This window comes from Zea mays, chromosome 6 (genome assembly GCF_902167145.1).
Source record: "Zea mays cultivar B73 chromosome 6, Zm-B73-REFERENCE-NAM-5.0, whole genome shotgun sequence".
Lineage (NCBI taxonomy): Eukaryota > Viridiplantae > Streptophyta > Magnoliopsida > Poales > Poaceae > Zea > Zea mays.
This window is the reverse complement of record NC_050101.1, coordinates 11,490,474-11,506,335: the sequence shown is the minus strand read 5'-3', so window position 1 is coordinate 11,506,335 and position 15,862 is coordinate 11,490,474. Positions and strand designations below refer to the sequence as shown.

General features: G+C 46.7%; 1 protein-coding gene and 1 non-coding gene across 2 annotated transcripts; both read right to left on the bottom strand.

The window, feature by feature from the left end:
* Nucleotides 1–85: 85 nt before the first annotated feature.
* LOC100282668 (uncharacterized) lies at nt 86–2,737 on the bottom strand. The gene is made up of 4 exons (NM_001155576.2): nt 2,282–2,737; nt 1,159–1,299; nt 759–1,010; nt 86–486 (listed from the first exon to the last, which is right to left on the bottom strand). The coding sequence occupies exons 1-4, from the start codon at nt 2,621–2,623 to the stop codon at nt 334–336; spliced, it is 888 nt and encodes a 295-aa protein (NP_001149048.2). The 5' UTR covers nt 2,624–2,737; the 3' UTR covers nt 86–333.
* A 1,557-nt stretch (nt 2,738–4,294) lies between these two features.
* Nucleotides 4,295–4,366, bottom strand: TRNAG-UCC (transfer RNA glycine (anticodon UCC)). Its single transcript has one exon. It is a non-coding gene; the product is annotated as a tRNA-Gly (tRNA).
* Nucleotides 4,367–15,862: the final 11,496 nt, after the last annotated feature.

Genomic DNA, 15,862 nt, shown 5'->3' with positions numbered 1-15,862 from the left:
CATCATGCACAGAACAAAACATATGGTGGACAACACCACAATGGAGCAACTGAAGATACCACAGGTGCAAAACATCATCACAAAGGAGCATATAAGCGAGTACACTCGCAAGCCAAGGCAAGTCCACAACTCTCGGTTACAACCATACAATAAGCGTGTCTGCAAAATCGCTTACCTTTATCTATAACAATAACAAAACAAAACAAAAGACAGCCGACTGACTCTCTCGAGCCAGAACCCACAAACATAGGGATATTAGATATGCTGCAGGCAGGATCGGAATTCTGATCCTTTAGACTCTCTACTCGGAGGTAGCAAAATTAATAATGATATTTACGCGGTGAGTTTGTGCGGTGTCGGGGGCGAGTCCAGATGCTGGAGGTGCAGGGCGGCTACGAGCCCCTGCCATGTCTCCACCGGGCGAGCAGATGTCTTCAGTTCCACAATTTTCCTCTGCTTCTTGTAGTAATCTTCCAGCTGCTTGGTCTGCATTTTGAAATTCCATGTTAGATATCATCATGATTCCACCTTCAGAAATTAGAACAACAATAATGCAATTGAAGATTAGTAAGGCCTGACTGTAGAGTCACTAGCCTGGTTTTGCACCTGCTTCTTGTGGTTCTCTTTTTTTAATACAGAAACAAGTTTAGTAAGGCCTGACTGTAGAGTCACTAGCCTGGTCAGTAAAGGGCGAAGCTCATACTGTTCTATGCATCCTTTGGCATAAAGCAAGGCCAAGACAAAATGCTAACCATTACCTGCTCAGCATATGTGCGCATCCTCTCCATCCTTGAGGCTTCGAGGCCTAAAACACCAGCAGGTTCTGCCTGAGAATGCCATGTATAGCTCCCGAGGCTGGGGCTACAGTTCGTAGATGCTGAATTGCTGACGTCAAAGAGCTGTCCACAGTGGGCGCAGATGTTGCCTCTCGATTGCTTCTTCATGAAACAGCCATCAGCACACTTGAAATTAAGAACCAAATCAACATCCACAATCTCGTCAAGAATCTCCTGAAACGTAAGAAAGTTATGAACAAATCAGATACGAGTGCAGCCACACCATTCTGGAAGTAATGTGGTGTACCATCCCATCTTCTGTGCCGGTCCGTTACCAGGATATGTGTAACTAAATTGTAGTCTGAGCATACAAGGTACTCACAGCTTGCATACGGGTGCGTGGAATCCCATCAAGAATGAACCCATTTTCACCCTTGTTGTATCCGTCCTCAAGCCGCTTCGTCAGCAACCCAAATATGATGTCCTCCGGCACAAGCCTCCCTTCATTCACAGAGTTTGCAATCTGTGTATAGGCAAATGGAACTAAATCAGCCCACTTCGACACACCCTTAGAGACCCCTTTGACATATTCAGCGTATTCAGGAAATATTATATAAATATATGATAGTTTCTGGAGTGATTGTAATTTCTACGTGCCCCCGAATTAGACTGTTCCGATGTGCAGACAGTTGAACGAAATGTGCAGATACAGTGCAGGAAACAGACATATGCAGGGTACAGCATGAAGGCCAAATGAAAGGCTGCATATACTGTCTGCAGCCGCCACAGGCCGGCAGGATGGAATTTTCCAAACTTCCAATGTAACCATACCAAATCCCAAAACTGCCCCCCCCCAAAACATTGTGTGGGCACAGACAAATTACCCGTCCACGAAGGTGGACCATCACGCGGGGAAGACATGGCCAGCACGCTCTTCTGCTGTCACCATGATATTCAAACATCGAATATAAGTCCAGAAAAAAAGAAAGTGAATTGCGGCCTTCATACAAAGACTGGGAAATTACGGCCAGCGCTAAGAAAATTATTTGTTTTGCAAAATAGTTAGTGGAGAAATAAGGGAATATCTGTTAGTAAATTGGCTGGTCACAAGAAAAGCTTGTGGTTTTACACGAGCTGAGGCAAATATCTTCGGAGATCAGAAGAGTGCGTAGCTGTGTCACGAGAAATTTGCAGATGGGCCAAACAAAAAGCAGCCAGAAGACTAACTAGTCTCCATGCAATTAATATGCATAATGATTTCCATAAGAAACACAAGCAGCTCCGGGACAGATCAGGCAAAATGTCCTCAAAGAGAAGATCCCTCCTCGTGCCCAAAAAGAGCAGCTAGGGACATAAATCAGTTAAACGGCTCGATCGAAGCTAGGACGAGCAAGACCTCCCAAGATCGCGGAATTAGCGCAGCTGGAACGCAGACAAAGAGAGGGAGGGGCGCGGGAATCGGGAGCTGCCCCAGAGCGCCGAGCGAGGGAACAGGAGCCACCCACCTTCCTGTAGAGTTGCGAGGAGGGGTTGAGCTCCTGCCTGAGGAGCGCGCCCATGGAGATGTAGGGCACGGCGAGCACCTCGGCGAGGCGCGCGGCGTGGGCGTGCTTCTGCGGGCCAGGGCGGCCCATGACGACCCACTGCACGCCCCCGGGGCCCCCGCCGGCGGGGTCAAGGCCGGCGGCCGGCGCCGAGGCGCGCGCCTCCTCCTCGCCGTCCTGCTCCCAGTCGGACCACCACTCCTCCATCGCGGCCGCCGCCGCCGCCGCGAGCCTCCGGTGTGGGGCGAGGGCGCGCCTGGGGAGGGCGGATCGGGCTGCGGCGAGCCGCAGGAGGGCGGCCATTCCTTGCCTAGCTGGCGGCGGCTAGGGTTTGCGGGGGTTTTGGGGGCGGACGCGGAGGTCGTTGGGTGCGGGGCGTGGGAATTTTTATGTGCAACAAGGTGCGGGAAAGGTGGAAGGGGGAGGTGAGGTCGCGCTGCTCTCTCTGTGGTGTGGGCGGGCGTGTCGTGTGCCCGCCCGTTTGGTGCCCATGTCGGATAAGGAGCCATTGGCAATTTTGCCATTATCATTTGTGGGTTTCGCCAATATGCTATCGGACCCACAAATCATAGACACAGACGGTCCCACCAGTCATAGACACGGGATGGCATAATAACAGACAGCCAAAATTGAGAGTGGCAAAATAGCAAATTTCTCGTCGGATAAGAGAGGACGAGAGGGACAGAGAAAAGGCCTCTAGCCGGGCCGGGCCGGGCCGGCGGACCGGTCAACTGTTCAGCTGTGTACCCGGTGGCCGACGACTGTGAGGACGGAGTCGGAACCATAATGGGCTGGGCTGGTGGGAGGTGGCAGAAAAGCAGACTGGCAATGGTGGTCCAGCCCGAAGTAGTCCTCCTCGCGCTCTCCAGCAGCGCCACGAACGACGGCGGCTTCAAGGTGCGGGAAAGGTGGAAGGGGGAGGTGAGGTCGCGCTGCTCTCTCTGTGGTGTGGGCGGGCGTGTCGTGTGCCCGCCCGTTTGGTGCCCATGTCGGATAAGAGAGGACGAGAGGGACAGAGAAAAGGCCTCTAGCCGGGCCGGGCCGGGCCGGCGGACCGGTCAACTGTTCGGCTGTGTACCCGGTGGCCGACGACTGTGAGGACGGAGTCGGAACCATAATGGGCTGGGCTGGTGGGAGGTGGCAGAAAAGCAGACTGGCAATGGTGGTCCAGCCCGAAGTAGTCCTCGCGCTCTCCAGCAGCGCCACGAACGACGGCGGCTTCAAGGTGCGGGAAAGGTGGAAGGGGGAGGTGAGGTCGCGCTGCTCTCTCTGTGGTGTGGGCGGGCGTGTCGTGTGCCCGCCCGTTTGGTGCCCATGTCGGATAAGAGAGGACGAGAGGGACAGAGAAAAGGCCTCTAGCCGGGCCGGGCCGGGCCGGCGGACCGGTCAACTGTTCGGCTGTGTACCCGGTGGCCGACGACTGTGAGGACGGAGTCGGAACCATAATGGGCTGGGCTGGTGGGAGGTGGCAGAAAAGCAGACTGGCAATGGTGGTCCAGACCGAAGTAGTCCTCCTCGCGCTCTCCAGCAGCGCCACGAACGACGGCGGCTTCAGGTACGCCGTCTCGGCACCACGAACCGCGCCCACACCACGAATTGGCTACGCGGGCACGCCGCCGCTGTTCGAATTCGCCGCCGGGTGGTGGTGGTGGTGGAGGAGGAGGAGACGAGACACCAGCTGCTGCAGCTTCTTGGTGTCGCCGCCGCCCATCTCCTGCTCGCGCAGGCAGCATGGCTAGTTATTGCAAGTCGTACAGGCGGCCGTACCTCCCTATAGCGCGCCAAGCTAGAACTTGTGGTTGTTATATTGCCCGGCTAGCTTTGCTGCGCGCGTGCTCGATCGATGGATCATAGCAGCAATGAATGAATTTGCTCGATCAAGTGTCTCAGCCGAACACGGGGGAAAAAAGAAATTCAGCAGCGCTTTGGGTTTGTTTTTCTTGATTCTTCAGAAGGGAAGACGAAAAAAAAAGATGCGTTTGCCGGGAGTCGAACCCGGGTCTATTGCTTGGAAGGCAATTATCCTAACCGTTGGACTACAAACGCCTGGTTGTTTATTTTCTTAATCACAGATATAATTGCGCACGTAATTCAAACTGCACGAACGATGACAGGAATTGGAAGGTGTGCGGTGCACTTTCGTCGACCTCTCCGGCCATATAAATCAAGGAAGACGAAGCCTGTAAAGGACAACGACACCATTGCAGCAGCTTGCATTTGCTCCTCCCTTCTCTCCCACCTACACTAGCCTCATTCCAGTAATAAAATTAGAGAAATAAGTGACATGCTTCCATCATATTTAAATATATTAAATATTTAAATTCCGAATAAAAACAGGTATATAACTCAGATAAATATCATATGTAATTATAATAGCAATGAACAGTAGCAATTCCAATAAATAGAAACATGAAACATAGCTACTCAGTTCCATTTCAAAATTAAACATGACTTGCAGATGAAGAAGGCAGATTTTGCACATAAACATAAATGTTTATCTTTTTATATTACTCTCAAAATAGCGGGTTGCTGTAATAAACAACCCTCCAACGTTAAATGGTGATCAAAGATCCTCGACAAACGTGACAGTCTTATCTTACCAAATCAAGGTTTTAAATCAAATTTAATAAGCCTAATAATCAAGCATAAATACAAATATTAAGGAGTTATGTACTAAATAAAATAACAGGATTTAACACAGGTAAACAGTCTCAACAAGTAGAGATATAATTAGGCACAAATATATACTTGATGCTGAAATTAACAACACACTAAAACCCAGACTGTCACGTTGTCTCACTACACTGCTATTATCATTGAGCAAACGAATCCACCCACAACAGTGCAATCACACACAAGTATTTAATACTAGCAGATTGCACAAAATTAAACAGTAAATAAAGTGAGGCAACGGTCAACTCACAACGCGTAGATTGTCTACGTGGAAAGATCAGCTCAGCGAACACGAAGTTCTGTCCCAGAAAACCAATTCTGTCGCCCACGTCCGGGCCTACACAGCGGGAGGTTGACGGAGATACTGGAGTCGCTACTTAGGTTGTGTGAGACGTCCACGGCACCAGCCCGAGAAGACGAACACCGTGCAGCAGGGAGCCCAATCATCAGGCCACGGCGGACAGAGATAGGCGCACTGTTAAATCAACAGAGCATAGGAGAACCTCACTGCGCACGAGCAGGGCCACATCCACCTTCTTCCACCAGCAAGATGAACACCAGAACACCAAGAATCGACGGAATCAATCCAAACCGTGACCGGAACCGAGAGGAGAAGAAGAACAGAGAGATGGCGATTTTCTGCAAGATGCTGAGTAGGGAGCAAATCTCCATAGTTATGGAGCCGACCTAGAGGAGGTTGCGCAGAGGCGGCGTGGTCTTCGGGCGAGCCTAAACCACCTGCAGATAAGCAGTGCGCCGCCGCCTGCCTCCCATATGGCTGCACGCTCGCTCTCATCCAGCACGCGCAGCGCCCTAAGGATCAGGTGGTCGGTGGGCTGCTCGGTCATGGGCCGGCCCACCCGGCTGGCATCTTTTTTTTTAATAAAGTGAAAACATCAAAAATGGACAGCAATCCCCACCATTTTCACTCTTATTTTCTGATCAATGTCATTGAGCTCATGTACTGTTTATATACTACTTTTCGGCAGAGGTACTTGTTAGGTTTGAACCAAAGCCTATCCCAGTGTACTCCAACCCTGCACGAGTAAGCGGAGGACTACGCCTTGATCCACAAACCCTAGTGTGAGAATATTCACACAAAAGGCACATAGTACTAGGCAGATTATCTGCTTCTCTTACGGGGCAGGGCGTTACGGTCATGCCCTTTAATATCTATTCATGAGCTCACTAGAGAGAAAACCCTATTCTCTCCCGGACCGCGACCCCATAGTCAGCTCATATAGGTGAAATTATTAAGGAAATCCGGTAGGACAATTTCCCTGCTTATAGCATTGACTTCATTAAGAGCATATCGCACAACCTGCCATACAGACAGAGCACAGCAGCTCATGAGACTCATTGTCTTTTGTGCTCTTGGTTTCACAGTGCTTCGTTTCTTGGAGCCTGGATCTCGGGACCTCCGGTCACACAGGACAGTTATCCGCGATTCAAACCGCTAACAGGGTACGAGTCCCATTCCCATGCACGCTGCATGAATTGGCTTTTGAGCCAGTCCTTTGGTGAAAGGATCAGCAAGGTTCCTTTCAGACTTGATGTAATCTACAGTTATTACACCCGTCTCTCTAGCATGCCGACATGAATCAAGTCGTCTTCTGATATGCCTCGAGGATTTTTGGTTATCCTTTCTACTGTTCACTTTTAGCAACACATAAGTGTTGTCACAGTATACTAGGACAACTGGTATCGGCTTTGCTAACATTGGAAGGTCTGACAACAGATCTCTCAACCATTCAGCCTCCAATGCTGCTGAATCAAGCGCAACTAATTTAGCCTCCTTGGTGGAACGTGTCGACATTGTTTGTTTAGACGATCTCCATGACACGGCCCCACCAGATAAAGTGAACACATAGCCACTTGTAGACTTCATTTGATCCGAGTTAGAGATCCAGTTTGCATCACTGAATCCTTCAAGCACTGACAGAAATCCGGTATATTTAATACCAAGATTCATCGCTCCCTTCAAATACCGAAGCACTCTGTACAAGGCTACCCAGTGTCTATCTCCTGGACTGACCGAATAATGAGCCAGTCTGCATACTGCATATGAGATATTTGGTCTAGTTGCACTGCTCAGGTACATGAGAGATCTGATGATCTGCGAATATAGTAGCTGGTTCACAAGCTCGCCTTCATATTTACAGAGCGTGTATGATGAATCATAGGGCATGGTGACTGGTTTACAGTCCATATGTCCAAAGCGAGTCAGGACCTTTTCCACATAATGGGATTATGACAAAGTAATCCCCTCACCCTTTTATTAGCTTGATGTTCAATATTACATCAGCTTCACCCAAGTCCTTCATATCAAAGTTCTTGGAGAGGAATACTTTTGTCTCCATGATAGCCTCCAAATCGGTCCCAAATATCAATATGTCATCAACGTATAAACACATGATGACACATTTGCCCCCAGAGAAGCGATAATACACACACTTGTCGGCTTCGTTTACATAAAACCCGACAGTGGTCAGAGTATTATTAAACTTCTCATGCCATTGTCTGGGAGCTTGCTTAAGACCGTATAAGGATTTAATCAAGCGACACACTTTGCTCTCTTGTCCTTTAACCACAAATCCTTTTGATTGCTGCATATAAATTTCCTCTTCCGGCTCTCCATTTAGGAATGTTGTCTTTACGTCCATTTGATGAACAAGAAGTTTATAAGTAGCAGCCAGCGCCAAAAGCACACAGATTGTGGGCAATCGAGCCACCAGAGAATAAGTATCAAAATAATCCTCCTCTTTATTTTGAGTAAAACCCTTAGCCACAAGACGAGCCTTGTACTTTTCAATAGTACCATCGGGTCTCCTCTTCCTCCTAAAAATCCATTTGCAGCCCACAGGCTTGCAACTAGCTGGGAGATCATTTACCTCCCAAGTTCCGTTCGAGATGGTTGAATCCATCTTGCTACAGACAACCTCCCTCCAGTACTCTGCATCCGGAGATGTATATGCCTCTGTGAGGGAGCGTGGTTCTTCATCCACTAGATAAATAATATAATCATCACCCAATGACTTTTCAGTCCTTTATCTCTTACTCCTCCTTAACTCCAAATCTGGAGTCTGGTCATGGATGCTCGAGGGCAGAGAATATGTCCAAGATGGACCATCTGGGGCTACTACTTCCTTATCCCGCATAGGGAAGATGCTCTCAAAAAATGTCATATCCCGAGATTCCATTATTACGTTTACAGCGACTTCGCTCGTCTCGGAATGGACCACTAGAAATCTATAAGCTGCACTGTTATGTGCATAACCCAGGAAGACACAGTCTACGGTCTTAGGGCCTAGCTTTCTCTTCTTCGGCAACGGGACATTCACCTTTGCAAGGCAGCCCCAAGTCCGAAGATGCGAAAGATCTGGCTTCCTTCCTTTAAATCCTTCATAGGGTGTGGCCTCACGGTTGCGAGGCGGTACCCTATTCAGGACATAGCATACCGTGAGTACTGCCTCGCCCCACCAAATGTCAGGCATCCCCGAACTTTGCAACAAAGCATTAGCTAAGTCACACACTGTTTGGTTCTTCCTTTCAGCTAACCCATTTGACTGAGGTGAATATGGAGCGGTGGTTTCATGAATGATTCCACACTCTTTGTTGTACTCATCAAAATGGTTGGAAAGGTATTCACCTCCTCTATCAGACCGCAGCCTTTTAATTTTCTTGTCTAACTGGTTTTCTACTTCAGTCTTATAGATCTTAAAGTGTTCTAGTGCCTCATCTTTGGTTCTGAGTAAATAAATATAACAGAACCTGGTAGCATCATCTATCAAGGTAAGAAAGTATCTTTTACCGCCTTTTGTGATTATACCATTCATCTCACAGACATCTGAGTGAATTAGTTCGAAAGGAGTGGTACTTCTGCCTTCAACCGTATGAAACGGTTTTCTAGGCTGCTTAGCTTGCACACAAATACCACATTTTACTCCTTTAACATGTTTATATTCAGGAATTAAAGACATGTCACTTAATCTCTTAATGGCCTCAAAATTCACATGACACAAACGGGAATGCCACATATCATTAATTGAATCGTTATTACAGACCACATTGACATGGTAAGAAGAATGATTGTTCAAAACAGAAAGACGGAACAAACCGCCTGACTCATATGACTTTCTAACAAAAGTACCAAACTTAGACAGGACCACTTTATTAGACTCAAACACTAATTTGAGACCCTGTCGATATAGCAGCGACACTGATATGAGGTTCCGGCTCATCGAGGGCACATAGAGTACGTCCTTCAGCACGAGCGTCTTTCCTGAAGTTAACTTCAGGTAGACCTGTCTAGTACCTCGAATTGCTGTCGGAACACCATTTCCCATCAAGACTGGTGTGCTGTTGTATCTTTGGAACGAAGAGAACATGGATCGATCAGCACAAATATGAACAGTAGCACCGGAATCCATCCACCAGTCATCTGATGGACTTGCCATAAAGGCCTGACACAACAGCAATCCAAAGCATTCCCGTCGGCTAACTTAATTCCCGCCGGCCCATGCACGGGCCGACGGGAATAACGTAATCCCTGTCGGCCAGAAGAAGGCCGACAGCGATTAGGTAATTCCCGTCGGGCAGTCAACATAGCCGACGAGAATTACGTAACTCCCGTCGGCCGCGTCCTCTGGCCGACGGGAGTTATTCGAAATAACCGCCACCGGGGAGCAAGCAAATCTCTTTCTTCTCTCTTTCTCTCTACCGAACAGCCGTCCACCCACGCCGCGGGTAGCAGCCACCGTGCCGCTCGCCCGTCGCTGGAAGACAGCCGCCGCCCGCCCGCCGCCGGTCGCTGCCCACCCACCCCCCCACCCACGGCCGCCGCCCCGTGCACGCCCCGTGCCCCCGCCAATGCCCGCCGCCGACCCGCCCGCCCACGATCGCCGCCGCCTGCTCACGGTCGTGCGCCCGCCCACCGCTGTCGCCCGCCGCCGGCCACGGTAGCCGCGGTCTCCCTCGGTTGCCACGCCAGCCCGCCCGCCGCCGCCATTTGCCACGCCGCACAACGCTGCCGCCTCCCCACGCCGTCCGTCGTCGCCACATCAGCGTCGTCCACCACCGCCATCCGCGCAAGGCGAGGTATATTATATATATTAAAATGTTTTATTTTCGTCGGTTTTTTATGGCTGACGGGAGTTAACTGTTATGTGATTAGAGTTTGTTTAAATTTGTTAATTAACAGTGTTAGTAGTCACATGACTTTATACATTGTAGTTGCTATTTTTAATTTTATGTTGCAAATATAAAATGTGTTGTTTGATGTTATTAGTTAATGAATTGGATGGTGAATGTGATGTGTTATACGAATAGTTGTTATTTCAAATATTATTATTTAATGAATTTGATGTTATGCAAGTATTAATCATGTTAATGTGATGAAGTTATGTTATGTATATATATAGTTTAACTACTTACCTATAGATGTATGTGTGACACTTAGAAACATGAATGTCTCACACACGCACTTCTTACTCGTACACATAGCCGCAATAATGGGTGATAGACGTGATTGGATGTATGAAGGTTTCAAGAAGGGTGGGTGTCACACAAGTGAATGGTTTGCCAAGACGCAGATGTTTCTGGACCATGCAGTTGCTTTGTCACAAATAGATAATATTAGGTGTCCATACAATAAATGTAGAAATATGACGAGCCACACCAAGAGGCAGGTCACACTACACCTGTGCTCGCATGGTTTTGTGCCAGGCTATAAGGTCTGGTATCTCCACGGGGAGTCATGCCTTGGACGAGCAGCAAAAGTAGAAGTTGATGACAGTGAAGATGTGGATAGGATGGACAAGATGCTTGAGGATCTGCAGCCTGAACTGGCCCCTGATCATCATGATTCACCTACACCGGAGGTTCAGAAGTTCTTCGACCTCCTCAAAGCGTCAGAAGAGCCTCTTCACGGGCACACTGACGTGACCGTCCTCGAATTCGTGACCCAGCTGATGTCAATTAAGTCCAAGTTTGCATTCTCAATTAATTGTTACAAGGAGCTTGTGGATTTGATTAGCGAGGTTCTTCCTATGGGTCACAAGATGCCCAAAGACATGTACCAGTCCAAGAAATTGCTTGAAGGTCTTGGTATGGAGTATGAGAAGATTGATGTTTGCCAAGACAACTATATGCTTTTTTGGAAGGAACATGACAGAGAGCATAAATGCTTAAAATGTGGGAAGGCGAGGTACGTGGAGCTTGTAAATGAAGAAGGGGAGAAGGTGGTGACAAAGGTTGCACATAAACAGCTTCGGTACATGCCTCTCACTCCTAGAGTGAAACGTTTGTTTCTCTCGAGGAAGACCGCTATGCACATGAGGTGGAATAAAGATTGTACGGACAGACAAGATGGGTTAATGGTGCACCCGTCAGATGGTGATGCATGGAAGTCTCTTGACAACTTTGATCCAGATTTTGCCAGCGATCCAAGAAACGTTCATATCGGCTTGGCAACCGATGGTTTCACACCTTTCAATATGACCGCTGCGTCGTATTCATGTTGGCCTGTCATTGCCATACCGTACAACCTTCCACCTACTCTTTGCATGAAATATGAGTTTATGTTCCTATGTCTTGTTATACCTGGGCCTGAGCATCCTGGCGTATGCCTTAATGTGATGCTTCAACCACTGATTGAAGAGTTAAAGAAGTTATGGCAAGGAGTGGAAGCCTATGACTGCTTCAAGAAGCAGAAATTCAATCTTCGTGTTGCATATCTGTTCTCGATTCATGATTTTATGGCGTATGGTATTTTCTCTGGATGGAGCGTGCATGGTAGATTGGTGTGTCCTTATTGTGCTAAAGATACAGATTGTTTTCGTCTTAGTGCTGGTGGCAAGATATGTTACTTTGATTGCCATAGATGTTTTCTACCCTTCAATCACCCCTTCAGAAGGCAGAGAAAGGAGTTTAGGAAGGGCACCATCGTCACAAAGGGACCGCCCAAGCGACATAGTGGGATAGAAATTACAGAAGAGCATAGGAAACTTGTCCTAGACGAGAGTGGGAAAAGGTATCAAGGTTTTGGTGAGGAGCATAACTGGACTCACATATGTGGCTTGTGGGAGCTTCCATATGCTAAGTCATTGATTTTGATGCACAACATCGACGTCATGCATCAAGAGAGTAACTTTTGCCAAGCCCTCATAAATACATGCATGGATTTCCCAAATAAAACGAAAGACAATGACAAGGCATGCATGGACTTAGCCGTGATTTGTGATCGTCCAACCTAAGTCCTTAGAGAAAACGGAGGCAAACCAAAAGCTGACTATTGTCTGAAACCTAAGCAACGGAAAGAAGTGATGAAGTGGATGAAGGATATTAATGTCACACCCAGATTTCGGGGCACCAAGACCCGGGCGCGAACATAATCACCAGGTGTGCTGGGACCAAGTCTCACACATATGATGAATCATGGCACAGGATCGAACGTCACAACTTTACTATAATGTGCATGAACTCGCTAAAGGTGGGAGCTCACGTGAAGTGTAAGGCTTACCAAAGAGGATGGTTAGAGTTGAGCATTGCTTTTAAAGTTGGTCAAAATTTTATTAGCAGTTACTAAGTATAAGTAAATACCAACCTAATTAAGTAGTAGAACAAAAGTAACAACATCACCTGCGATGCAATGCATATGACAAATTGAATTTAGTTCCATAAATTAATCATCAGAGAGTCCTGAGCTGCTCATGACCGTGAGCTCGGCTAGTATACCAGTTTTACACTCTGCGGAGGTGGTACCCTTTACCCACAAGTCATGTTACCCATCTGCCAAGGGATCGCGACTTCCCATACACCTCTACCGAGGAGGCGAGGCAGGGTAACACTACGAGGCCTTTACAAAGTTCCACTAGCTTCAGAAAACCCGCTACAGTTTATAGGAAGCTCCAATGAAGGGTTCTTGCCTGACCGCCATCGCAGCAAAATCAACCAAGGACCTCCCTACACTGACCACTCCCCTACTGCCCTTGCCCCTTTCGGGTAAGGTAGTCCTCCACTAGCTTTCCTAATTAATCAGCCAAGGGCGTCCATAAACCCTTGTGGTGGCACGTGTTTCTCAAGTTAAGCTCTATGTTCCAATTAACATTAATGATCTTGACATGAACATAAATAGAATAACAAAATAACTGGAACATAGATATGATAAATAATTATCCCAAATCCATGTAAAGCAATAGCAAACTACCCAAGTGATTCAGGGGTAAACAAGGTAATGAGATAAACAATCTAGGGTGACCTATTGGGTCCCATCAAAATTAACCTATGCATGGGTAAATGATATTAAAGAACATTATTGGGTAAAAAGTGGTCAAGGGCACAACTTGCCTGGGACTTGAGATTCCAGGTACCAACTTGCTTTTCAGATGACTCGTGTCCTCACTGCTAAACGTAGCAATACAAACAAATAGTGTACAGGCAAAATTAACATCACACCAAACATAAGAACAAAATACATGTTAATAATCTACATATTAAAATAAGATTCTAGGAACAGGAATCATTAATTTTGGAGTTATAGATTTTAAGTTATGAATTTTCAAAGGTTTTATGTGTTTAAAATGGATTAAGTGAGAGATTAAATTTCTAATTGTTTTCATGACAAAACAGAGGCTCTAGGTGGTAGAGAATAAAATTACAAAATTTTAGAAAGTGGAATGGATTAATTTGGACTAAAAATGGATTTTCTATGATTTAAACAAGTTCTAGCATTTATTTATCTATTAAAAATCCATTTATAAATTATTTTCTCTGTTTTATAATATTCTGGACTGGGCCTCAAATACAGAGAAAACCAGGGGCACTAGCGCAAAATAACCCAGACTCAGCTCATAGTTATATAGGACGGCAGGTTGATTTCACTAAAGTCCGAGGGCTCTTTAACAAAAGTGACCCACGAAGGGGTATGGAGAGCTGCTGGCCACTGGATTAGACACCGAGTGCCCAGATTAAACCAGAGACTGCGCAAGCCGGTATTCATCGTCGACCCTAGGATCTGGATCCTACGGTCAAGGCGGGTCACGTGAAGGACTACACTGATTTCAAATCTTAACCGCTCGTCTCCGAATCAACGTCCCTGATTACAACCCGCGAAGGGGTATTACCTCGATCTAATCGGAGCCGTGCAAATCACATCCAACGGCCCGAGGCGAAGCCCCCAAAATTTCTCCCGTGGCAGGAACACGCGGCGGCGCTAGTCTCACCGACGACCGACCACAGGCGCTAGCAGGCGACTCGCCGCCCTCCCTAATCAAACCCGAGATTACCTACTCGATCCTAGAGAGTAAGCGAATGTAAGGGCAGTGTCGTTACCTTGAATCGGGGCGCCGAACTACCTGGCCACGACAGCGCGCGTGGACACGGCGGTGCTTCGACTCCGGCGACAAATCCACTCGTCTCCGGCCGTCAATCTTGCGCCTCTTCTAAATTCTAGAATTTCTTTCAGATCTTAAATTCCCATTTGGGTATTAATATATTTCTTTTTCACATTATTCTATGTTGCCACAAAATGCACACAAAATAAAATATTAAGCATGATGCAATGATTTAGTAGCATATCTTTTTATTAATTGTTTTTGGGCATGGTGTTCACATATGATGATGCATAAAGATCAAACTCACATAAAGAGAAATTGTTTCTCTATTGGTATTATTTCTAGCAAATTACAAAGTGGGTGTTACAATTAAATTCCCTGATGGTTATGCTGCTGGTTTTAGAAGATCTGTGAACTTGAAGACAATGAAGATGAATGGACTCAAGAGCCATGACTTCCACATAATTATGGAAAGGCTCATGCCTGTAATGTTTCATGGGTACATTTTCGATGCTGTGTGGAAACCGTTAGCTTAAGTTAGCTATTTCTACAGATAGTTGTGTGCTAAAGAAGTCAGAAGAGATGTGATGGAACATTTGGAGAAAGAGGCACCGGTGCTTTTGTGCAAATTGGAAAAAATATTTCCACCGGGTTTCTTCAATCCTATGCAGCATCTCTTTATACATCTTCCATATGAGGCTAAGGTCGGTGGTCCTGTTCAGTACAGGTGGATGTTTCATATAGAAAGAGCATTAAAGAAGCTTAGAGCAATGGTGGGCAATAAGGCAAGAGTTGAAGGATGTATTGCGGAACAATTTAAACTGAAGGAGGTAGCACACTTCACAAGTTGTTACTTTGCAGAAGAACATAATGTATTTGCTCGAAAGAAAAGGTACCATGATGATGAACGAGAGATGCCTCCGTGTAGTGATCTTTCGATTTTTTAGACAAACGGTAAAGTCGTCGGTCCACCCAAGGCATATCACCTCACTATGGAAGAACGAAAGTCTGCTTTACTGTACATGTTCACGAATATGCCTGAGGTGGAGAAATACTTTGTGTAAGACTTATTTCCTTAAATTGTTCATATGTGAATTAGTTTATGTTATCAAATATCTGATGGCATACAATAATATTTGACAGCGAGTTTGGTGAACAAAACATGAGGTGTCTCGGTAGGCCAACAACGAGAGACATAGACAAATTGCGACGCGATGGTATGCATGGGCGACCTAATTTCATTATGTGGCTTCAGGACCATGTAAGTCTTAATTATGTGGCTCTGAGACCTAATTTTAGTTAACTAATATTATAGAATTCGCTAATGCTTTGTGGCATAATTGACAGTTTGGGGAGGAAATGAATTTGAATGATGACTTACGTCAGTTATCTATTGGAAGCGTAACTGCCAAAAGCTATGGACGTTACAACGTCAATGGATATCGCTTTCGATCAAGCATTTTCGAATCAAATCATCCTATGGCTGCCACTCAAAATAGTGGAGTCATTACTAGGGCAACCGACATGGAAGGACACG

Bases quoted from the DNA above. Each gene is read 5' to 3' on its own strand.
- LOC100282668 (NM_001155576.2), bottom strand. From the start codon at position 2,623: ATGGCCGCCCTCCTGCGGCTCGCCGCAGCCCGATCCGCCCTCCCCAGG. The intron at 1,300-2,281 runs GTGGGTGGCTCC...GCCTATACACAG, and splicing joins CCTCGCAACTCTACAGGAAG to ATTGCAAACTCTGTGAATGA. The intron at 1,011-1,158 runs GTGAGTACCTTG...CTTACGTTTCAG, and splicing joins CACGCACCCGTATGCAAGCT to GAGATTCTTGACGAGATTGT.